Source organism: Canis lupus, chromosome 1, assembly GCF_011100685.1.
Source record: "Canis lupus familiaris isolate Mischka breed German Shepherd chromosome 1, alternate assembly UU_Cfam_GSD_1.0, whole genome shotgun sequence".
Classification (NCBI taxonomy): Eukaryota; Metazoa; Chordata; class Mammalia; order Carnivora; family Canidae; genus Canis; species Canis lupus.
In genome coordinates this window covers 18,468,694-18,494,299 of record NC_049222.1, presented here as the reverse complement: position 1 = coordinate 18,494,299, position 25,606 = coordinate 18,468,694, and the positions used below count along the sequence as shown (strand labels likewise).

The following is a 25,606-nucleotide window of genomic DNA, read 5'->3' as shown; positions in this document are numbered from 1 at the left end:
GCCTGGGACGGGCCGCGGTGGGAGTCTGTACAGCCTGGAGCTGAGCACCCTGGAAGCCAGGGCGTCTTCCTCCTCCCCAGGGAGCCGGGAGGGCAACACCTCCGGCCCGCTGAGACTGCTGGCGGGTCTCAGAAATCAGAATCCATCTGTAGCAGCTAAGGTCCGCCTCCCCACACCCCTGCTCCCAACAGGACTGCACGGGCAGACACCAAAGCAGGACGTGAACGCCGTTTTGTTTCGTTTTTTAGATTTTATTTATTCATGAGAGACACAGACAGAGAGAGGGGCAGAGGGAGAAGCAGGCTCCATGCAGGGAGCCCGACGTGGGACTCGATCCCGGGACCCCGGGGTCACATCCTGAGCTGAAGGCAGACACAACCACTGAGCCACCCGGGCGTCCCTCGTTTTGTTTTTAGATTTTATTCATGAGAGACACAGAGAGGCAGAGACACAGGCAGAGGGAGAAGCAGGCCCCATGCGGGGAGCCCGACGCAGGACTCGATCCCGGGACCCCGAAGGCAGACACTCAACCACTGAGCCACCCGGGCGCCCCGGCGCCACTGTCGATCTTAAGACAGAGCAGGTCACGTTCCCTGAACAAGTCCCAAGTGCTGTGCGTGGCCCTCACTGGTGACAGCTCTTGGGGGCGGGGAGGGGAGCCGTGGAGCCAAGCCCTCCTCTTGAGACCCCCCCCCCCCGCCCCCGACTGCAACTGCCTGGGAGAGCCACGCGTCCACTTTCCAGGGATGCTGGTGGGCTCGGGGAATTTTGTTGGACACCACTAGAAAGCCTACGACAAAGATAAAATTCCTACTCACCATGGGGTGGCCTCCACTCGGAACAGACTGCGACGGAGGGGACCGTCTAGGGGCCGTGTGTCCGAGGACAAGTACGCAGTCCACGGGGGGCATTCCCATCGCCCCCAAAAAGTTCCTTTCCGGGCACTAGTGTTTTGGTAAACGGTGGCCAAGCAGGCCTGTGGAACCATCACCTACGCGTCTGCGTGTGAGCGAAGGTTCACTGTGGACGTCAGCAGTGCGCCGCAGGTCAGGCACGCTTCGTACGAGTAGTGATAGACCACCGGCCACTCTTCACTGTAGGGTCCATCGCACCAGCTGCTCCTCAAGAAAGCGTTTTGTTGATTTTTACCAAGCTCCTGCCTCTGCAGCCAGCCCCTGGTTGCAATGGGTCCACAGGTAGAGTTCTGACAGGAGTGTCGACTTGTTTGTTTTTGTTGGACGTAACACACGTCAAACAACTTCTGTGTATGTCGAAACCTCACTTAGGTGAATCGGATAACAGTTTTTAAACAGTGGAAGGGTATTTCAAGTTTTGGGGCTATTCACAGTGTGACTTTTCATCCGCATCACTAATATTTTTTCATCACTTTCTCAGGTCTAGATAATAATCAGCAAAACAGTCAAGACCTAATTTATAGTATTTGCTGATTTCACAGTCAAGTCCTAATTTATAGTGTTTGCTGACTTCCACGGTGGAAACAGCCCCATCACAGCCAATTGTGAGCCTACCATGACGTCACTGAACCAGCTTGGAAAGAGAAACGCGGTAACTCATCGTATACAGCATTTCCACGATACGGGCACGTTAAACGTAAATGATCGCGACCACAAACATAATAAAATGTGGCAAAAGAATTGAGAAGTGATGAATTTTGAATATTTGTTACTTTTGTTTTTAATACGGTTTAAGAAAAAAAATAATATGATTTAAGATCTAGAATTTTTAACAACTGCTGTTTAACAACCTGACATTTTAACAATCGGCCTGCGCACCCCTGCTTATATGCTTGTGCAGTCAATTCTGTGTGTGTGTATATACACTTTATACTTTGTACACTACATACTGTATATACACTATACACTATCTACCACAGAAAGGTAAAAAATACAGACATCTTCACAAATTCTCAGGGTAAAATCTATTGCTTTTTTTTTTTTTTAAAGATTTTATTTACTTATTCATAGAGACGCAGAGAGAGAGGCAGAGAGACCCAGGCAGAGGGAGAAGCAGGCTCCCTGCAGGAAGCCCGATGCGGGACTTGATTCCAGGACCCTGGGATCACGCCCTGAGCCGAAGGCAGATGCTCAAGCGCCGACTCATCCAGGTGCCCCAAAATCTATTGCTTCTTAACCTGCCAGGCAAGCTTTGACCCACAGGGGGAACCGCAAGGAGAAAGGCTGACCCGTGTGTTCCCACACCGGGAGCGGCAGGCGGAGTGTGCACCAGGCACGTCGGAGTGACAGCTGTCCGGCAACCAGAAACAGGACCTGATTCCTGCCCAAGGGCTTAGGACAAAGGCTCCAACCAGGCTTTTTTCCAAAAATGTTTTTAATTCCAACATCCATCTTAATGGCTTACTGTAGACTAATTTAGCCGGTAGTTTGTTATGCTAAAAATGGAAGCTAATGATTTCAGCTAAAAACAAGTAAGCCAGTACCATCAAAGTGTGTCGTAAGAAATGGATTATCACCGGCTACATTTGTTTTCCACATCCTTCCCCGGGTAGAGAGGCTTAATAAGATTCCCACAGCAAAAGCAAAAGGCTTTCTTCCCCCCTGGGGACCCTAGGTTACGACTGTGTTCCCCAGAGGGCACCTACCCCCCCACCCCAGGCCTCTCTGAAGACTCTTGTCACGCAGGGAGCGCCGCACGGCCCACTACTGCTGGTCATATTAGGGCCACGCGGCAAATACGATGTCACCTTATTTTTTTTCGAGCACCCACCTGTCCCCACGACTCAGGTGGGTGCCTATAGGTCGGCACGCTTTATCCTTTCCAAAGTAAGGGGGATTCTGGGGATCCCTGGGTGGCGCAGCGGTTTAGCGCCTGCCTTTGGCCCAGGGCACGATCCTGGAGACCCGGGATCGAATCCCACGTCAGGCTCCCGGTGCATGGAGCCTGCTTCTCCCTCTGCCTATGTCTCTGCCTCTCTCTCTCTCTCTGTGTGTGCCTATCATAAATAAATAAAATTAAAAAAAAAAAAAAAAAGTAAGGGGGATTCTGAAAAGAGGCACGACTTTTAAGGCAAAGATCGGACGACGGTCATACCACACAGCTGTCTGGCTGGAAGAAATCTAGCAACAAAACAAAACAATCAAAAGTTTTCAGGTGCCACTATTCGAATTAACCAGGAACTCATCATGATTAAATATTTTAACGTGCTCCCCTCGAGTGTGACCCTTACCCATTTTGGTTAAATATATTACGACATGATTAAATATTTTAATTGGCAGCGATTCAGGCATAATGCAGGTTTCTTGATTCAGATTCAACCCATTTGATGTATGCGCTCTGAAACCTTAGGACACTAGTTTCTATAAAACGAAGCGTGGCGCAAAAAGCCACCTGGACTGGGACGCTGCGGAAGGGGCTTGTTACAAAGGAATCTCAATTATTAGGCAATTAGGACAAAACTTCTGAGAATATTTACAAAGCCTTTCTGGGGCATGACCCTGACGACGTGTTTTTAATTTTATAATTTTTAGAAATAAGCAAAGGAACGGTCAGCTCTTGTTTTCCTCTGAGGAGTCCCCATATTGCTACTGAGACTCAGAATCTGGATGGTTTTATAATTCGGGGCCCTAGTTTTAGCAGCCGTTCAGAATTTTATTTTCCAGCTTGTGACAGCTCAACCAATTTCCCATTTCCACCTAGTGTCGGGAAGCTTGTTCCTTTGCCATCTTCAGGATCCTGACCTTGAAGGGGTTTCTCAGGCTAGGCTAAGAGCCTAAAGACAAGGTACTCAACACGTGTCCCGAGGCCCCCGGCCTAATGCACCTGCACCCACGCCTGCGCATACCGACGTGCGTTCTTGCTACGGCTGCCAGCTTTCATTGCCGCCCGCCAGCTACAGCCATGCAAGCTGGCCCCTTCCCCCCAGGCCCTCCCACCCCCAGAGCGGAGGAATGAGCACAGCAGAGTTCTAGGACTGTAGACCCATGCGGTTCCCTATATTCTGGGACAGGAGCAGGTCTTACCACTGCCCCTCCTCGGTGGTGTGGCTCACCCTCATGGTTTAATAATGTATTTTGGATAAACACGGTGGCATCTGATGGAGCATATGGCCTCTCTTACACACCTTAGAGTTTCTTGGATTAAATACCCAATTGATGAGAACAGATGAGCCAAGGGGCGGAAAAATGCAACTAAGAAACTCATCCTACCAAATCAGTGTATTTTTCTCAAAGAGAAATTAAGAGGAAAACCATCTGTTTTCAAGATCAGCTTGAATCTGTAAATTACCTAATACGACTCTAGGGTTGTGGAGAGAATGCACCTTCTGACAGGCTTAATTTGGGCAACTTGGAGCAGGAAATCCACTTTCTCTTCCTATCTACATAGTCATCGTCTATAGGATTTCAGTCATAAAGAAAAACTTAACGGAATCCTAGAGAAATGTAACATTCTCTTCATGGGCTTCCTGAGCAAGGATGTGTACTCTGGGGTACCGGCGGACGTCAGGAGGGCTCACCGTGGGTCAGCACCAAAAAGTGACTGATGGGCATGTGAAGGGCTTTTAACAAGGAGTTCCATGTCTCCTGAAGCAGAAAGCCTTGAGTGCAAACATTTCTGTTAGCTTTAAGAAAGGTAAGTCGTGGGACGCCTGGGCGGCTCAGTGGTTGAGCGTCTGCCTTCTGCTCAGGTCATGATCCCAAGGTCCTGGGATCGAGTCCCGCGTCGGGCTCCCTGCATGGAGCCTGCTTCTCCTTCTGCCTGTGTCTCTGCCTCTCTCTCTGTGCCTCTCATGAATAAATAAATAAAATCTTTTTAAAAAAAAGCTAAGTCGTTCAGGAATGCAGATTCCTGAGGAGCATTCCTTCCTCCTGGGCTATACCTGCAGGGAGCTGGGCCTCTAAGGACCCCTGGCAGGCTGCACTGCCTCCTTGTCACACGCCGGCCAGTCTCCTCTATAGCTTGATTCCTCAGTTAAAGCCAGGGTGTCGGTAGGCGCAGCTCGAAGGCACTGCCAGCAGCACACTGGATAATCACCAGGGCAAACGCTTGGATTTCAAAGTGGACAAGTAGCATCACCGGTCTCCTACCACCTGCCCCCCTCGAGCCCTCGAGTGTGACCCTTACCCATCTTTGGTTAATAAGCCACAGGTGACCCTCCCCAGAACAACACATGCCATGAGCGGGGATCCCAGTACCACCCCCTTTGCTTCTCACTACAAGGGCCGCTCTGGTCCTGCTCAGAATCACGGATTTATTCCAGACAGCCCACTCACTGTTGAGTCAGAAGCTTCCTTAGCAAACGAGGGGTTTCAGATATCCTAGCAAGAGCTCTTGGAGTTTTCTGTAACATCTGCATCATAACATGTGTTGTACCGTGAAGCAGTGGCAGCAGACATGAGGACACATGGAGAACGGCTGCAAGCACATGCTGCCCTCTGGGGCCATCCACTAACCCAGAGCATTCACTTCACCGTGGGACAGTCACTCAATCTACTGCTTAAATCTAATCCCCCCGAAGCTGATGGAAACAGCCCACTACCTATGCCTTGTACCTCTCTCCGGAAACACAATCTACGAATAGGAAGACCAATTTGGAAAAAAAAATGCACACCTTACTCAAATTTCAGAGCTGTTATCAGTGTGGGAAAATTATTAACTAAAACAGATGGCCTGTTTCTTTTCTTGCATCCCAAAGTAAATTCCCCCTATTTAATAATTTTGATTATTAATTGACTTGCATTAGTTTTCACTTCACAGAGAGCATGAATCAAATGGTTAAAATCTTAACGATGTGATAATATTTATTAATATAGTAAATCCCAAATATAGGAGATCTATGGCTCCTCTAATACTTCCACTTTATGAACCGGCTTTACAAACATCAAAGACACGCTCTTTTGAAGAACAAAGTTTTAGAGCCTAGAGGAAAGAGAAGGTAATCATTACAAATTCATTACGGATCCATCAGAGATTTTTTTAATCCATTTAAATCCAAGTATAGGAGATCAGATTCTGATCTCACATTATTTCTACATTTTTAGAGCAACCCTTCACTCACAAATTCAAGGTTACAACGGCATTAAAAATATCCACAGGAAAAGACTGCCATGAGATATAATAATATGATTAGTAGCTGTTGCATTAGAGTGGTTATTTCTCTTTTCTCTATTTTTCAAACTTCCAATAGGAGGGTTATATAATTTTATGATAAAAACTATAAGAATTCAAGATTACAAAACATAGCTGACTTTATAAAAATAAGGCTTCACACAAATAGGCAGAAAGAAGACATTCAACCAAAATAAAGAAGATGCTCCATGGCAAGGTTCACTCGGGTCCTGGGATGAGCTATAAAGATGAAGCCCAATGTCAGCACATCCTGGGATCACTGGCCTTGCAGACAGGAAGCAGTGGGACCCAAGATCCTCACCAAGGCATGGATGGCAAATGCTGGGTTTCTACATTTTATCAGCCTTGTATGCCTGGGGACTCTCAGACCACTTTTGGAGTCTGCACCTGATTGGTTTTAGGGTGAAGAAAGTGAGGCTCACATGTGAGTACCCAAATGGCCAACTAACGGTGACATCACTGGCAAAAGCAGCCACTACAGGCAACCACACCACCTCACCGGCATTCTGGAACCCGTGGGCCGAGGGAAAGGTCGGGTAACAGTTCTCTTTCAAATTATATTTCCTTTACTTAACTATGTTCCCTTCAAAAACAAGGACAGCTCTATGCACAAGATTGTAAACAGATCGCATTCACACTGACAGCCCAGAGAGGGGACTCTCTATACCCTGGCAGGTTTTTTTGGGCAATAAAACCAAAATCTCTATTTAAAATATGGGTGCATCTATTAAGAGAAATTTTTAAAACTCCTTTTTAAAATAACCCAGTGGACATTCCCAACTGGTACCTTTACACGCAGAGGGGGCATACAAATGCTTACTGCATTGGTATAGAAAAACAGAAAACCCTAGTAAGGATTTCAGAGTCTGCTCCTCAAGAAATCACACAATTTGTGCCCAAAGGCTGTGCAGATCCCGATGTAACTGTCTTCCTTGGCCCCTAAATACAGCTCCTCCACAACAGGGGCATCTGGGGGTTGGGCATTTGCCTAATCCCGCGGGGTCCTCGGGCGGGGGTCACAGCTGCTGGCTGGTGAAGAAGGATTTAGTCTCCCTGCAGACAGGATTTACACAGAGCGGACAGCTCAGAGTCAACTGCTTGGAGCACAGCTCGTTTGACTGGATGTGTGAGAGCACCAGATCGGCCAGGGCCTGGAAGACGGGCGACAAGAAGCAGAGATTCCTCAGAAGCAAAACGTCTGCGGTCTCCCCATGCGTCTCCCCCTCCCATCGGCCCCAATAACCACGGGTGGCGGAGGGCAGCTTTTCATCTGAATTATGATTGCTTTGAACTGGAGTCTCTAATATCTTCATTTGCTCAGGATCCCCAGCTTAGAGGAAAGTTAAAATAGAGATTTTAGAGAAGAACATCCTCTTACCCCACCTGCTAAGGCTTGCCCCGGAAAGGCAGGTCTTAAATTAGACATAGTCAGAGGTGGGAGGAATCAGAAAATTGGGGCTATCTAAAGGAAAAAGGAGCAAGAGTATAAGGAATTCGATTTTATTTTTGTAATTAATTGGAACTCAAAATGTTCTAATATGTGAGAAAACCAATATTCTGTAAGAGTTTCTCAGAGGATTTCTCTCCGATATGTTCTACTAAAGTGGTTGTAACACTATAGATACCTTGGAGAACAATGGATTTCCATTAAGAGACTCTGCTCTTCTGATGTTTTCAACTCCACACTGAATCAGATGAGAAAAAAGAAGGAAAAACACATCCATGTTTTAGTTTCCTTTCTTTTTTTTTTTTTTTAAAGAAACTGCTATGACAAAATAAATAAATGAACTTAGATACATACCCAGCTTAAAGTCTGATTTCCAAAGTGTTCCCAGATGACTCAGAAATGAAAACCGTCCCGGGCTCAGACACGGATGTAGATTTTCACCTCCGTTATCATAAAATTGCTCTCAATTTCTCTTCCTTCCCCCCACCCTGTTATCTTCCCATAGGTTTTCAGTTTCCAAGTCGTTTTTGAGGCTGTATTTGACAGAACTCTCAAGTAATCCAAATCTGCTTATGATTCTTTTTTTAATTCCACCTTTCTAATGCACACTTTTACAGACTCTACCTAAGCACAATGTTGCCTTAATTAAATAAATCTTTATGCCTGTTTTGATTCCAACTGCCCAAAAGAGGTAGATGCATTTCATGTATATTGAACCTAGATGGGATCCAATGCAGAGTGGGGTTTTTAAATATATTCGTACGTAGAAAAATCCAAAATAAAGCCTGAGGACTGTTTTACTATCACCTTTGCTAATACGCAGTTGATTATTCCCCAAATAATTAAGGAGCACCTAATTATTGTTCACTCAGATAGTTAAGATCTTCTCTTTCCCTTTCTGAAATGCTGTGGCTTTTAGATTCATCTTTTAAGTTAGCTTTAACTGGCATGGGGAAAATGCAGAGATTCACCAAACACAGAGTTCTCAACCTAAAAAGAAACTGTATGCGGGGTGCCTGGGTGGCTCACTTGGTTAAGCGACCGACTCCCGATTTCAGCTCAGGTCATGATCTCAGGGTTGTGAGACCGAGCCCCATGTGAGGCTCCACGCTGACTGTGGAGTCTGCTTAAGATTCTCTCTCCTTCTTGACGGGATGAACACTGGGTGTTATACTGTATGTTGGCAAATTGAATTTAAATTAAAAAAAAATTTTAATTCTCTCTCCTTCTGCCTCCGCCCCACCCCCCTGCACACTGACTCTCAAATAAATAAACAAACCTTTAAAACAAAAGAAAAAAAAACTGTATTCTAAAACTCCAGGTAGAAGTCAGTGACAGCAGGACAAGCAATGCTGGCAACATTCCTGAACACCGCAGGCGGGAGAGTTAAAGGATACAACTCTGTAGGGCAATCCAGTAAAATCTCTACCAATATTTAAATTCCATTTCTAGGAATTTTCCCTAAGAAAACAACTGGAAAAAGGAAAAGAAGATGATGCTTATTACAAAACAGTTCAGGAAAGTAAAAAGTTGGAGACAGCTTAAACATATACTGATCAAGGATTTGTTAAAAATAATTATGTACATCTAATTACATTTATTGATTTAGAGCCATAAGATATTTTTAAGGGAGAACAGGTTATAAAATAATATGAATAAAATGCCATTTTTGTTAAACATGTAGAAGAATGCCATTTTTATTAAGGTACACACATATATTTAGAGAAAAAAGGGGACTTATTTTTATCAAAATATTAACTATCTCTCAGGGGTAAGATTCCTTTTTTTTGAAAGACAGAGAGAGTGGGAGGCAGGGGAGGAGCAGAGGGCGAAGAAGAGAGAATCCTAAGCAGGCTCCATGCCCAGCACACAGCTGGACACCGGGCTGGATCTCATGACCCTGACATCAGGACCTGAGCTGAAATCGAGAGTCAGACATGCAACCAACTGAGCCACCCCGGCCCCTCTCAGGGGTAAGATTCTGAGTGAGCTCTACTCTCTATGTGATCCTTCTCTGAATTGTCTGAGCTCTTTAGTATTTTTATTTTCGAAAAGCAGTAACTTCATCTTGGGAAAAAATTCAAACTACCTTTTAAAGAAAGTCATTTTAAACATATTCTCCCATCGAAACAATGAAGTAAACTGTAGCTACGTAGTTTCTTTATTCTCTCTGTGGACTAATTTATTAGTCACCATTAACCCATTTGATTACTAAGGAATAAACTCATTTTAGTGATATTAATGAGTGTGAATTATTGTTCAATACAAACAAAATCTTATTTTCCAAACACACTGGTATGAACTATATCTGCACGTGAAGTCTTTTTAGGAAGTTCATGCGCAGCCAGAGTCAGGGTAGGCTTTGGAAGGCACCATTACATGAAATCCACGGACAACCCTGCAACCTCACTTTAGCCGATCACAACTGTGCCGTAATTCTGTATCAGAATTACTGACAAGTAATTTAGGCACCCTCTAACTTCCTCACCGTTTAATTGATGACCAGCTTGCATAAACAAAAACCTGTGGGCTTGGGTGCTGGCTAAAGCTCTCCCCGACCCACTCTCACCCTGCCCTGCACCTGCCACCCAGTCCCGGAGAGGGTGAAGCATCCTTTGAGGCCAGGCCTCCATCAATCACGCATGGGGGTGACCAGGATCGGGAGTTCTGGCAGAGGATGGGGCCAGACGGGCTCTTGGGTCCCAAGATTCCCAGGGTAACAATGCTATACACTGGATTCAGGTTTCAGGCCGGCCCTCCGAAGCCATAAGAAGGGTGAACAGTAAGTTTTTCTCCACTGTGAATGATAATTCACATCCATCTTACATTACAAGACACTAAGGATGGTATTTGCTATTTCGATAACCAGATTGATCACAACACCGCAGCTAATTGAGTGAGTATATGAAGCAGGTCAAGGGAATTACAACACACACTGCTTCAGTGTGGATTCTACGGTCTTCTCTTTCATGACAATGACTCTTCTACGCCTCAAAAGCCAGCAAGAAACTGTGTAAAAGCCCCAAATAAAGGGCACTATTGGGCCAAGAAAAGGAATGATAGCACAATACAGTTCTTTTCCTCCAAATTGGTGGAAAGTACAATTATTTTTTCTTAAGAAAGCACAGGGTTTTTTTGTTGCTTTTTTTTTTTTTTTTATCACTTCCATGTAGTACAGGAACTCAAACTAGACAAAATGATGTTGCTCGCAGTGATGCCTGGGCATCTGGTTTCACAAAGGCACAAAAGTGCTTCCTGCTGACATGGAATTAACCTGATGTGCTCGGATTAACTCAGGTTAAGTATTATTCAGAACAATGAGGCCATGTTACATGCAAACATATATATCAAACGATATGTTGTTTTTAATCCTTTCAAAATATTTTTTTAATTCCAGTATTGTTAACATACTGTGTTATATTAGTTTCAGATGTACAATATAGTGACCCCACAATTCTGCCTATTATTCAGGGCTCATCAAGACAGGTCGTACCCTTAATCCTCTCTACCTGCTTCACTGATCCCCCACCCACCTCCCCTCTGCTAACCACTGACCGGTGTTTTTGAATGATACAATTACATCCTTGCAGAGCAAGTTTCCTCTCAAAACAAATCACAGTTTATTAGCGGGACTAATAATCACACTCACCTCGTTAGCTAGAACTTGAGAGTACTCGATGTCCAGTTCATACAGGGTCTCAATGTGATCGCTGGTAAATGCTATTGGAACCAAAAGGATGTTCTTCCTCCCCCTCTCACAAAGCCCTTTGATAGTCTCGTCTGTCTGAGGCCCCAGCCAGGGCATTGGACCAACCTGTGGGAAAGCAGGATGGAATGCACACAGGGACCCACTTCTCCCCCTGAGCCTCCGACACACCACAGTCCACTGCCCTGGACACACACACGCCTCCCGGTGGGAGGGAGGGCCACGCTTTACATCTGCTCTACTGGGCTTTGCTGTTTCTATATTAAGCTTGAATCCTTCTAGAAGTTGGCATAATATAAAGAAAAGATCATTTCTGTCATTACAACTAAAAATAATACATTGAGTCAATGACATTCAACTAGTCACTTGATTTCCCCTCCATTTTACCTGCTTGCAGAGTTCTTTCTGCTCATGGTGAGCCACCAGGTTATAGAACATTCTGCGTATATGAAAGAGCCGAATCTATCATTTTATAACAAAGTCCTAAAATAAATGTGCTCAGAATTGCTGACTGCTGGCAAACGAGCAGAAGCCACCTACCTTAGACTGCCAAACCAGCCGGTAAGGGTTGGAGTAACCCAGCTTATCCATGACTCTCTGCACAGTGGCGCCAACCTCCTGAGGATAGGGGTCCCCTCTGTTGACCACCTGCAGCAGAGACACACAGGTGTTCAGTCACCAACACTGCAAAGGGTTCCAAGAGCGTCAGACTGCGCAGTGAGGTGGCGTGAGCCGGGGACCGGAGTCCCCCCTTCTGTCTTCTACACTAATGATGATACAATCTGAGCTCAATCACCTCACTTGCTTGGATCTGTTTCCTCAAAGGCCAAAGGAGAACAATGCACTCACTCACCTCTAAGTACCTATGAATATGTTAAATTCTACGTCTATGTTATTCATGGGAGATTGACAATATCTAATGAGGGAGGAGGGGTCTCTCGGTTCCCCCACCTGAAATAGGGAAGGCAGGAATTGAGAGTATTGTATGGATGGCTCATGGACCTGCGGAGTCCATGGAGCCAGCTCAACACAGGGGCAACTGCTGGTGGAGTAAGATGGAGGGGAGAAGCAGCACATGGGTTCAGACTTGAGGCTCCTCGAGAATACCACCTGTGACTCCTGATCCCTGTCCTCCCCCCATGGGCCCCACAGCAACGGACTATAAGGTGAGTGCTCTGTGCACAGTGAATGTCTGATGACTGATCCTGACCCAACAGCTTGTTGATACTCGTAAAAATGTTCAACAGGAATTTTATTTTCACTGCTTTAACATTTAGCTGTGTACTGACTCCCCAACTTCTCACACTGCTTTATTGCTTCTCATACCACCTGTGGCCTCCTAACACACCATACTATCTTCTCCTGTAGTGTGTTCATTATCTGTTTCCCACCCCCACTCTCTGGGGCAAAGACTTCTGTCTATGTTGTTCATTCCCATATGACAGAGGAGGGAACAGAGCTTAGAATATAGTAGATACAACAGTGCTCAATAATTATTGTTGAAGTGAAATATTGATAAACTATTTTATGATATTACTAAAAGTTAGTTTAAAAAACCATTAGAGGGCAGCCCCGGTGGCGCAGCGGTTTGGCGCCGCCTGCAGCCTGGGGTGTGATCCTGGGGTTCCAGGATCGAGTCCCACATCAGGCTCCTGGTGCATGGAGCCTGCTTCTCCCTCTGCCTGTGTCTCTGCCTCTTTCTCTCTGTGTCTATGAATAAATAAAATTAAAAAAAAAAAAAACATTAGAAACCTAAATACAGAATGAATGAGGGAAATATAAAGTCGCCATTAGAACCACACAGAAATAATTTCTACCAGCGAGATATACTGAAGGCGTATATACTAAAATTAGTGGGCACAAGTCTAGGAACAAGACATTTGCATAGTCTCAAAGTATCTCACCTAAGATATTTTATTTTTTTTAAAGATTTTATTTATTTACTACCTTTGTTTACAGAAACAAAGGTAGAGACACAGGCAGAGAGAGAAGCAGGCTCCCCATGGGGAGCCCAACATAGGACTCGATCCCAAGACCCCAGGGACCACGACCTGAACCAAAGGCAGGCGCTCAACCACTGAGCCACCCAGGTGTCCATCACCTAAGATATTTTAAATTACAAAGAGAAAAATGGTAACTTTACAATATACAAATCCAGCAGATACCACCATAGACAAATGACCAAGGATCACGTCCCCAGCAGAGAACATGTTGTCATCATGCAACCCAATATCATGCACTGAGACGGACGGATCACCCTGGGCTGTGCCTCCCAAGTACTACATAACCTCAACCTAATCGTGGCAAAATACCGACAAATTTCCATGGAGGAGCCTGCTACAAAATAGCAGACAGTCCACTAAATCACTCTTCAAAAACCTCAAGGTCACTGACAACAAGGAAAGCATGAGAACTGTCACAGATTGAGGGAGACTGAGAAGATACGTGGGACACTGGACTGGATCCCAGACAGAAAAGGAAAATTGTGGAAGAAGTGGTGAAATCTAATAAAGCCTGGCCTTAGGCTCACAGCACTGCACGCTGTTAGCCTCCTGCTCTGGGTCACTGTACTACGGTTACGGAGAGGTCAGCGCGGAGAAGCTAAGGGAAGGGCATATATATATAAGATATATAATATATATATATATTATATATCTTATATATATATAAACTCTCTGTACTATTTTTACAACTTTGCCTTAAGTCTAAAATTACTTCCAAATAATAAATCTTTAAAAAGTCACTAAGGGGCACCTGGGTGGCTCAGTGGTTGAGCGTCTGCCTTTGGCTCAGGGCATGATCCTGGGGTCCCCGGATCAAGTCCCACATCCAGCTCCCTGCAGGGAGCCTGCTTCTCCCTCTGCCTGTGTCTGTGCCTCTCTCTGTGTGTCTCTCATGAATAAATAAAATCTTAAAAAAATAAAAAATTACTAAGGAGGAAAAAGTCACTAGAAGCAAGTGCAGGGGAAAGAAAAGCCTAGAACAGTTGTCTTCCCTTCTCTGATTTGACTTATTTCACTCAGCATAATACCATCCAGTTCCATCGGAGGACAAACATTATATGGTCTCATTCATTTGGGGAATATAAATAATAGTGAAAGGGAATAGAAGGGAAGGGAGAAGAAATGTGTGGGAAATATCAGAAAGGGAGACAGAACATAAAGACTCCTAACTCTGGGAAACGAACTAGGGGTGGTGGAAGGGGAGGAGGGCGGGGGGTGGAGGTGAATGGGTGATGGGCACTGAGGGGGGCACTTGACGGGATGAGCACTGGGTGTTATTCTGTATGTTGGCAAATTGAACACCAATAAAAAATAAATTTATTATTAAAAAAAAAAAAGAAAAAGAGACCAGTTGTCTTCCCTGACTGTCCTGCTGTCTTCCCGGCCCTTCTCAGCCCTGCATGGCCCCTGTGCGGCAAAGAAACCTGGCAGTGGCATGCTGGGTCCCTGCGGGGAAGAAAGGAAGTGCAGCGGGTGGGGAGGGAAGGGAAGGCAGCACCTGGAATCGTTCATGTGCAAAAATGTGTTTCCTCATCTCCCAGTTCAAGAGCTTCCCTTCTGGCACTTCAGACACGGCCTCATCACACCTAGGACAGCTATGAAAAGGATGCGGGTGGAGCAGCAGGATGGACATGTGAAGCGGATGTGCACGATCCCACAAGGGAGAATACGAACTTGTTAAAATAAACTCGGCAGGTTTCCAGCAGAGAGAGACTGGTCTCCCCGGGCTGCCTACTGCCTACAGCTGATGCAGCACCTGCTGGGTGGCGGTGGCCCAGCAGAGAAGCTGTAAGGGCTCGACCCCGGTGACCAGCAGGTGGCAGTAAAGACCCAGGAGGAGGAGGAGGAGGAGGAGAAGAGTGGCCCCAGCCATGCAGGTTAACTCCATTAATTCTGGAGTCAAACTCTTCCTGACACCTCCGAAGGCGTAATTCTCCACCTCTCTGGCTTTGAAAGCAAGGTTTTTAGGCCCAGGGATAGTTCTGAGCTGCTGAACCTGGCCGCTGACTCCAAGCACCTCATGTACCACACAGCCCGATCATTCTCGTTGGCAAATATGCAGCAAGCTACGGCTCGGAGGTGGTATTTTAGTGAACACATAGTGTCACGGGAAGAACGCAGGAGCACCCAGGTCACACTCCACAGCCCCTTGCTAAATTAAAATGTGGGCTCAAGGCCTAGGAAATTAAACACTGTAATCATTTCCTGGAATTCAAACAGCCCCTGTTGGGTCTTGACAAGGAGTGGGACAGGAGGTGGCCTGGTGCGATAGGAGGCCCTTCAGTGCCAGGCGTGGACCGAAACAGCAGGTGAGCTCCTTCAACGGGGCAGCCAAAGGCAGCCTTCCTTTCCCTGTCCCACTTCCTGAAAACTCCTGTATGTGAACACACCTTCAAGTTATTTTAAAGGGGTTTATTAAGACAATATTTATTCACAATATTATTATTTGAACTCTTATTAGGTTTCAAGAAATGAGTCTAGTTAAATTAGCACGTACATAAGTCGGAGATGTTAGACCTCGTCCTTGCACTGGGCTCAGGGCACTCTAGAAGCTGGTTCCCATTGGCACATTCAGAAATCCTCTACCACTAGGTCATCCGACAAAATGCTCTTACTTACAGACATCGGCAGCGAGTGAGCAGAAAACAGAATGACCACCTCACTTCTCTTCTCAAGTGGAAAGTGGTCCAGCTCTTTCACTATGTGGTCTGCAAAGCACTGCGGGAATGGCAAGAAAGGAGGATTAGAAGGAGGTGGGAAGAAAGAAATAGAAGGAAATGAAAATATTTTTAAAATGAGAGCTGCGAAAAAAATCTCCTGGCAACCCTCAAAAACTTGGAACTCTCTTTAAAAAAAAAAAAAAAAAAAAAAAAAACTGCAAACAGTACAGTCTCTTCTTGCTTTGGTTCATCATCAAAATGGCTCATAACGGTTTCAGGGGCCTAGGGAATTTGATGGGAAACTTCTAAAGCTCGCTAATGGCTCGCTGAAAATGAACGCTCTGGATCTGCTTCCCCTCGGGAGGAACAGGGCACACTTCCAGATGGAAAGAAGACACAGATGGGAAGGAGAAGTTGTTTTAAGACCTCTCATTTGCTCGGTTAGCAGGAAAACAGCTTACAGGCTCTTTCTAAATCTTCCTCAGTTTGGCTTTTAGGCCTATCACGTTAAAACACATTAGACACAAATAGTAGAGGAATAAGAAAATACTATTCTATTTTTACGACCTTTTCCTTCTGAGCCCAGTATCCTCCCTGAGTCGATCTTTGTAACAACCTTCATCACAACAGATGAGAGGTTGTACCACTCTCATTAAATTCACAGAGGGGGGATGAGCGGCCGACGTGGGGGCCCATTCAGTCACATCTGCGGGACCTGGGCTGCCAGGCAGGCCCTGCCTCCACCTCCAAAGCTCTGTCCACCAGACCAGTTAATTCCCTCCGTCTAGTTGGCTCTTTCCGATTTACATCAATAGGTGCTGAAATACCCGATCTGAAGAGGCTTTCTTTCATCTTACACTTTAATCATTCTTCGTCACTTAACTCAGAAAGCAAATGCTACAAAGGACATTAATGGGTCAATTGACAGAATTGGAATATGAATGTAGATTAGATGAATTTAAGTATCCATGTTAAATTTACTGAAGTTGAATATTGTACCATGGTCAAGGCAGAGAAGATCCCTGCCATTTAGGTGTTAAGGGTGATTTTGTAGGTAGAAGTTATTCTCAAAAGGTTCAGGGAAAAAAAATGTATACACACAGACATCTACACACAAATAATGCAAATGTGTGGAATAAATGCAAATAAATGCAAATAATATGTGAATCTAGGCAGTTGAGTTCCTATACGATTCTCAGTCTTGCAACTTTTCTGCATGTTTAAACTTATTCCCAAATAAGAAGGCTTTTTAAGGAATCATAAAGGATGATTTACCAGAACCACATACATCTGCGCTTCTTGGGATTTTGATACATCAGTGTTTGATACTATAAGAAGAGCAAATAATTCCCTAATCAGCACTGAGATATTATTGTTTCCAAACCCTCAAAATTTGGTGAATAAATGCACTAAGGTACAAGACGGTGCCTAGAGAGTTTCCTTTCCAAAATTTATAATTCATCTTCAGAGTAAATGTGGTAAGATTAGACATAAACAAAACCAGTATTTTCTGGTGGTCTTTGCAGTGCTTGGAAACTAAGGATGCTCAGGGAGGGCTGCATTTGGTCGGACAAGAGAGCGGCTAAGGAGGCCTGCTATCAAGTTCACAGAGGAGCCTGGAGCCTACGTTTACTCCAATTACCCCGGCAGCTCAAGAAGTAGCAGTACTTGGGTGGACGGTAGTAAAATAACGGTTTTGAGCTACTACTTGTAACCAGGAGAAAAGGCGCAGTAAAATGATATTTTTGGTGTTCGTTTTCAACTGTGTTTTTAGTTTCTGTTTAGGGTTTGACGTGTCTCTCTTTAAATTTCTGCTAGATAGCAAACCTCCTCACATCAGCTACATGATGTGAAGAATAAAGCCTATCCGTAAATGTTTGTTTCCAGAGAATTTTAGCATTTTTCCTTTTCTCATCTCAACAAAAGTGCGAGCAGAAACACAATTTGCTACGGCTTACGGCAGACGCTAAGCCGCCGTCAAAACTGAGGAGTCACAGGCGAGTAGAAGTGCTACTTAGATCATCCACAATCGGTCTGCGGTATTTTCTGTGTGCAATCTCTGTGCGGAATGAAAGGGGCAGGCGGCTCTCAGAGCCTTCAATCACGCCATCTAGAAGGGCAGATAAATGCCTCTAAAATGCCCTTTCATTTTGTGAACGGAGACTTCCTCAGTTAAGAGACCTTTCCATCTTTCTGCTTCCCCCCTTTTCAAAGGGCTGAATTTTAATGCAAATCTAATTACTCACTGGATCAGGGCAGGCAGATGCTGTGCAGATCCCTCGGTTCCCTGCTACCACATGTCAGTGCTGACCTGAAGCCCCAGGCTCCCGGGCCCAGGCTGCCCGGAGCAGAGCAGTGGGGGCACGCTGGGGCTCCCACAGGGCTAACGGCAGCACAGCCAAGGGGAGCGCGGCCCAGAGGGCAGAGCCCTAAGGGAAGGCACCTCCTTGTCATTTTCACTGAAGCCTGTGTTTCCACCCAAGTGTTAACCCACCCCCCCACCCCCCCACCCCACCCCCCCACCCCATCACCTCTGCGCCTAAGGAGCATCGCCTGCCCCGGGGAGGGGTGTGGGGGAGAGTCTGCGTTTAACGATGTCTAGCCCCACCTAGTGGTCAGAGGCTCTAAGTGACTCCAGGCTTAAAAAAAAAAAAATGTTCCAATTGGTATTTTGCCATAGAATGTCCACAGAATGAAACATAAACTGGATGAGTCCTAAATCACGTCCTATGTCCCCTACCTCAACTAGGAGCCCCCTCTGGCAGAACAAAACTATATGTGTATATTTTAGGGCAATTACCAATCCTACTCTCATGTAGAAATGGCAAAAGAGTCTATGTGACACCCATCCAAAACTATTGGCTTTTGAATTGTAGTTTTAACAGATTCTCCAAAAATCAAGCATCTCTTAATGGAAATATTATAAGTATAATATAATATGGGGAAAATCTGAAATTTCTTATAATATGGCTTTCTCAACTGAAACATTAAATCTATTTTCATGTCACAACACATAGATTTGTCCATCCTTAGGATTCATAAAATACAGGATTCGTCAGTCATTCATTACATAAATGTAAAGTAATGGAAACATGCTGTGTAACCTTTCCCATCCTGGATATCGGGAAACACAAAACTCAAGATATAATTCTGCTATACTTTGTAACTAGCAGTGTTAATCCAAAGAAAGGAAAGACTCTCACCTTTCACCTTTAAATTTATTTTCTCTTGTCATAACAAGTTGAGTCTCTAATGACCTTTCCTTTTTTCAAATCCCAGCACACAATTTAAGCGAAGAGGAGGGTCAGGCGCGGAAGGCCAGCACCAACTAGGCAGGGACTAGAAGCTGACCCACTCCAGACGCTGGGCCAACAGAGCCTGCCGGCAGCCACTAGCTTACCTGAATGAGGAGGGGGTGTGTGGGCCACCTGTCAATGGTGCTCCACTTCATCGCAGGCTTCTTTCCCACCTTGTTATAGTATCTGTAAATGGCATTCAAGCTGCTCCCTGAAATATACAGGGGATCACTTAGTAGATGTGTGTTGATTATAATGAAAATGAAAAACAGACTAGTAAAGGCAGTAAGTGCGAAATAGGTAACTGCTTCCGTACTCAATCGGTCTAATTACAATCATTTCAACGCTCTAAAATGCAGATGGATTTAACTACCCTGCAAATGAAGATCACTAAAAAGCAATCAATTGCAATGGCCTTTCAAAGACTAGTGAGGCCATTTCTAGTGAGAAACACGATGGCAGAGGATTTATGAAATATAAGCTGCAGTGATTTGCAGGAACCTCGTCTCACATCTGAAAGCAGGTTAATTTTTTCCCCCATTATGAAGGTAATCAACCCCAGCAGAAAATGTAGAGGGTGGGGAAGAAAGGAAAAAAGAAACTGGCCATGATCCAGGATGCTATTACAGCCACCATTCGACTCTAGCATAGCTCTTTCCTATTATTTTCCTGTATGGCTGCTTTGTTTCACAAAGTTGTAATTTTAGCATGGGTGCAATTTTGTATCCTAAGTACTTGGGATATTTTTATTTAATAGTATGAGGTGCATATTTTCTCCCTTACAATAAAAGCTTTATAACCATGTTTTTAAATGACTTGTTGATAAGAAGACTAGTTTATTTAGGTCTGCATGAGTATTCCCTATTTTTATCTGCTTCTACAAGGTTATCATCGTTCCCCAGAATAAGTTAAATGGGTAACAAATTCTTACAAGTAATCTAACAAAACTTTTATTTTTAACCAGGAGGTCAAAATCACGAAAATTCAAAGATTGAAGGTAGGCAGATGATGCCAACCGAATGCAACTTCTTCCTGCCTAGGGGAGCTGGCATCCAGGCCAAGGCTAATCCTATGCAACTAAGCCTAACTCGGAGCCTCTTCCTCAATCTTAACATAGGGCAAATGTTCCAAAATATTTCCCTGCTTCCCAACACCAATCCACCGGTTTCTGTATCGATGAGGACTGCTTATCTGATATGTCCCCAGATTAAAATAAGAGCCCGGATACAGCCCATAGTTAAATCAAATGTATACTTAGCCTAAAACTTAATTTTCAAAAAGATAAATAAGTTCCATTCCGGAATACAATGAGTCAGATAAATCCAAATGGAGTCCACTGTGGGTTTGACAACAATCTCTCCAGAAATCACACAGTCACAGGCATATTCATACTGCAAGCCACACTGTACAGGCAATTATCATCTTCAGGACTTCTGAAGCCACAGAAGGACTTCCGGAAGCCACGTTAGTTCTTCTGGGTCACTTAGAAACATCTGATAAACTACCAGAAACAGTAATTAAGGGGAAAATAGAACTAAAAAATTACGTGTTAAAAAAAATTGCGTGTTATTGATACACAGGATATACCGGCTCTACCACAACAAAGTGTGCCCAAATGGTACAGCAGGGAAACAACACTCTCGTGGCCTCAAAGAAAGAATGTGCTTTCCAAAGGCTTTTGCATCCTTGAGTGAAGATGTACCTGCCCTTTCACGTGAGATGTACCAGGGAAAAGCCACACAGACAATGACACCTGAAACCCACTGGTAGAGTCAGTTGTGAAATGAAATCCACAGTCAATCCTCTGTCGTACCAATAACCATCTTCTTAACTTGTCTAATGTTGACAATAGATATCTACATTTGAGGTATCTTTTAAGATTTTATTTATTTATTTGAGAGAGAAAGAGAGTACGGGGGTAGGAGGGGGCAGCAGCAGCAGGAGAGGGACAAGCAGACTCCATGCTGAGCACAAGCCCGACACAGGGCTCAATCCCATGACCCTGAGACCATGACCTGAGCTGAAATCAAGAGTCAGACACTCAGCCAACTGAGCCATCCCCAAGTACCCCGACATTTGAGAAGTATTTTTTAAAGCAAGCAAAAGTATGCTTAAAAACTTATAAAATCTGATTTCTTCCCCAATAACATTATTAGCAGACATCTTGTGTTACAGAGATCCATTTCCAAAGGAAGTCACAACTCAAACTCTTGAGATGTCTGAGAACTCAGGCATTTTCATAGGAGCTCTGAACAAGCATTTAAGGCACACAACAGGGTTTGAACATTTCCTCCAACAACCTTTTATTTCTCTTGATAATTATAGAAATAATATGCCCTAACATCCAAAAGCAATTTGGAAGTCAAAATGTGCTGACTCCAATCCCTGAAATAGAACACAATGAAATGTATTTGTGGGCAACAGTAGAAGCTTTACCTATTACCAATGACATAGAGAGGGCAAACATGATTATTCTCCTGCTCCAGTTAAATCTATAGGAACAACACACAGTAATAATCTTCCAAAATCTAGAACACTGAGAGAAGTTTACAAAGGGAACCTCCAGCTGACTTTTGGTTTAACCAGTAAGCCAGCCCATAAATGAAGCATCACAAAAAAACATACCAATATTTCTCATGCTACCTGGGCACCTCTGCTTTCCAAGCGGAAACAGCTATCACCTTTGCTACATTACTAAGAATGTTACAGTTGCCATAAAAATAAGGTTTATTACGCAAACAAAGGACGAGGCTTCAGGTTCATCACGGATCCATCACATAACTACATTAAGGTACCGAGCGCTAGCGACAACCACCTTCCACCCACCATTTGTAATTCGTGGCCGACTGGCCCATAACTCAAGGGACAGATGAACCATGAGATTTCAAATAGACTGACCTGAACCCTCATGTTTAAAGCAGCCAGGCTGGATTTGCCATTCAAATTGAAGATGATTTATCCTGTCCTTCCGCACTCAGGTTCCCTGGTGACTGCGGATGGGGCCAGGCATTCCTCCCACCCCCACCCTCACTGTCAAGGTGAAGCCTCACCTGTGGTGGAGCAGCTGTACTGCGGATACTGCGTGAAGGCGATGGCCCTTTCGATCCCATCTCTCTCCATGTCTTCAATCGCTTCTTCTGTTAAAGGATGGACATACCGGAATCCGATATAGTATTTGTGAGGGGCTATTAGGAAGCATGTGTGGAAAGGAGAAAGTATTAATCTTTATATAGATCTCTCAGAGTCACCAAACATAAGGCAAAGCCCAGAACAAAGAACAGTTAACACAATTTCCTGTGAGGCTGATAATGTGGGTTAAGTTTAGAATATTCCTCGGATCTTATCCAGTCAGTGCATGGACATTTAACCACTATTTTCCGAGATCGACCTCCCCCCACAATCCTCCCCCTACCCACACACACACATTTGCTAAGCACAGTGGTTTTTAAAACTCAAACTTCTGTTCCGTATTCTCTGCCCTTGGCTGAGATAAGAGAGACTCAAAGGAAGGAAGGAAAGAAAGAACTAGCAATTATTCTTGAAGTGCAACCTCCTCTAACGTACCAGATACCACAGTGGACACTTTGCTTGTATTTCTTCTTTCATTGAAACCCCATTTTGGAGCACCTGGGTGGTGTAGTCAGTTAAGTGTTTGCCTTTGCTCAGGTCATGATCCCAGGGTTCTGGGATCAAGTCCCACATTCAGCTCCCCACTCATCAGGGAGTCTTCCTTTTTTTTTTTTTTAAAGATTTTATTTATTTATTCATGAGAGACAGAGAGAGAGAGAGAGGCAGAGACACAGGCAGAGGGAGAAGCAGGCTCCATACAGAGAGCCCGATGTGGGACTCGATTTCGGGTCCCCAGGATCATGCCCTGAGCTGAAGGCGGCGTTAAACTGCTGAGCCACCAGGGCTGCCCATCAGGGAGTCTTCTCACTCTCTCTCTCTCTCCCCTTCTGCCCCTCCTCCCTGCTTGTTCTCTCTCTTTCAAATAAATAAATAAAATCTTTAAAAAAAATAAATCCCATTTTTCAGGTAAAGAAACTGAAACCCTCAAAGGCTAATGAACCTGCCCAAAGTCACACCTAGCAGACAGTCAAGCTGAAGTGTCACATGGGTCTCACCACTCCTCAGCCCATGCCCCCTCCTGGCCCCCCAACTACCGGGGTTCCCTCCTGTTCCCTCAGACCCCAAGTCACCAGCATAAGCTCTGGGATACTCAACAACCATCCATCAATAACCATCAACTGAAATGATTCTCCTCATTTAATAGATGAAAGAAACCCAATAAGCTTGAAGGACACCTGGGTGGCTCAGTGGTTGTGCATCTATCTGCCTTTGGCTCAGGGCGTGATCCAAGGTGTGGATCGAGTCCCACATCAGGCTCCCTGCTTCTCCCTCTTCCTGTGTCTCTGCCTCTCTCTGTGAGTCTCTCATGAATAAATAAATAAAATTTTTATAAAAAGGAAAGAGAGAAAGCAAGCAAGCACGCTTGAATTGAATTGGAAGCACCAATTCAGATCGGAAGTAACAGCCCAAGTTGGTGTATGCCCTTGTCTTCCCTCCCCGTGTGTTCCCTACACACCTCTTCTCCTATCCCTCCTTTGTCCTTCACCTGTTTGTCCTGGATCTTAAAAGCATGCACCACAACACAACTTCTTAAGCATTTCTAAAATCATAAAACTGAAAGTTTCCTGTCATTTCGTAGGAGAAGCCTGACTCCCACTCAGGGATGACGTTGAGAACCCGCTACATCAATGATAAGTCAGAGCAGAACCAAGATGATGCAGCTGCCGGGGCCTTAGCAGGGGCTGCCACTAAGTACAGACACAAGACAGCCATGAGAAACATTCGGTGAAAGGGAAGGAAAAGGTGACGTGTTTACCGGTTGTACATCTGTATGGAACGTTCCTCAGGGACGGGACATAGGGGATGGGCAGTCAGTGCACATATTCCCAAGGACGGGTGCGGACCAGGGCAAGGACAGAGGAGCGTGTGTGTGTGGGAAGGATGGGCTGCTCTGATACTCTCTGGTTGGGGACCCCGAAAAGAGTAAGGAAGGGGCACGCAGGGAGTCATTTTCAGCACTCTGTTCCTCCTCGACCATCAATTTTACGTTCTTCTGCGTAAAATGATGAACTGCAGTTAAAGTGGACCAAAGGGCATGATGCAGTAAGCAAACTCCAAACCGACTGAAGATTTTGAGGGTCATCTGAAAACTGTCAATTGTCATACTACCAAGTCCCTGCCTCAGGAGCTCCAGGGGACCCAGGCTGAAGAGGAATTTCTCTTCTAATCTATTCTGAGACAATTCTTCCACTAGATTGCTATGGGAAGGTCCTCCAAAGCTGCAGGCTAACCAGCTTCTGGCATTTTCTTTTCACCTTTGAAAAGCTGCAGCCTAAATGCCTGGGGCCTGGGAGTTCCTCAAACACTGCAGACAAGAGAGGTAGAGTGGCTGCCCCCGCAGATAAAGGCTGGGTGGTGACCTCACTTTGAAGTGAGGGAGGGTAAAACACTCTGGAAGGAACAGATAAGACTTGGTAAACTGTTCGATTAAAGGTGGCCCGCATAAACAGACTGCAGGAGAATGGCAACGTGCTCGGTCTCCAATCGGGCCTCGCCTGAAGAAAGAACAAATGTTTCCCTGGAGGCCGCTCACCCTCCCTGTAGGGTTGGGGTGTCACACCGCAGGTGGCTGTCACCAGCAGGAGCCTGCTGATGTTAACCCATACCACAGCCGGCAGGCAGCACCTCTGCCGGGAGGACCGCAAAACACACAAGTCGCAGCCTCGCCTAGTCTACCCTTGGAGCCCCCGCAGCCCAGCCAAGAGTCTTCGGTGGCAACCAGGAAAAGAAGAAAAAAAGGAACTCAGAGTTGGATTTTTGAGCAGAGAAACTTCATGAGTTGCTAGCTCATTCATTTAGCTTGTACGACAGCTCAAATGTCTGATTTGTACATGACTCTGAGGGAAAGGTGTGAAGTATATAGCATAATGCTTTTTGAGGTGCATCACATCGTGAGCCCTAGGCCAACGGTGAGTAATAATAAACTCTCACATTTACTGAATTTTTATCATGCACCATGCACCAGGCTGATGCTTTTTGTGATTATCTTCTGTATTATTCACAATGATCCTAGAAGTGGGGTGCTGTTATCACCCCCATTTTCAAGATGAGGCTTAGTGTAGTAACTCATCTGCCTGAAGTCCTACAATCAGGACTGGGGAGACCAGCTCCATCTGAACAGAGCCCAGGTCCTCCCCACTCTGCCTCCTGTAAAGAACAACTGAGTTACTCGATGGAGTGGCACGCACTTACAGCTTCGTGAAAAGCTGTCCGTCGACATAATTAAACAATCATTTTTTAAATGCATTTTAGATTGAGAC

The 25,606-nt window shown here is 45.0% G+C and overlaps 1 protein-coding gene across 1 annotated transcript in view; it reads right to left on the bottom strand.

Moving 5' to 3' along the window:
• Positions 1 to 7,121: 7,121 nt before the first annotated feature.
• The window catches only part of FECH (ferrochelatase), a 35,991-nt gene continuing 17,506 nt past the window's right edge, over positions 7,122 to 25,606 (bottom strand). Inside the window, exons 5-11 of the mRNA XM_038525927.1 lie at positions 22,268 to 22,402; positions 19,322 to 19,428; positions 15,881 to 15,979; positions 11,799 to 11,906; positions 11,202 to 11,366; positions 7,731 to 7,790; positions 7,122 to 7,256 (exon numbers count right to left, since the gene is read on the bottom strand). Coding sequence (XP_038381855.1) covers positions 7,122 to 7,256; positions 7,731 to 7,790; positions 11,202 to 11,366; positions 11,799 to 11,906; positions 15,881 to 15,979; positions 19,322 to 19,428; positions 22,268 to 22,402 — 809 coding nt within the window. The remainder of the gene's footprint in view (positions 7,257 to 7,730; positions 7,791 to 11,201; positions 11,367 to 11,798; positions 11,907 to 15,880; positions 15,980 to 19,321; positions 19,429 to 22,267; positions 22,403 to 25,606) is intronic.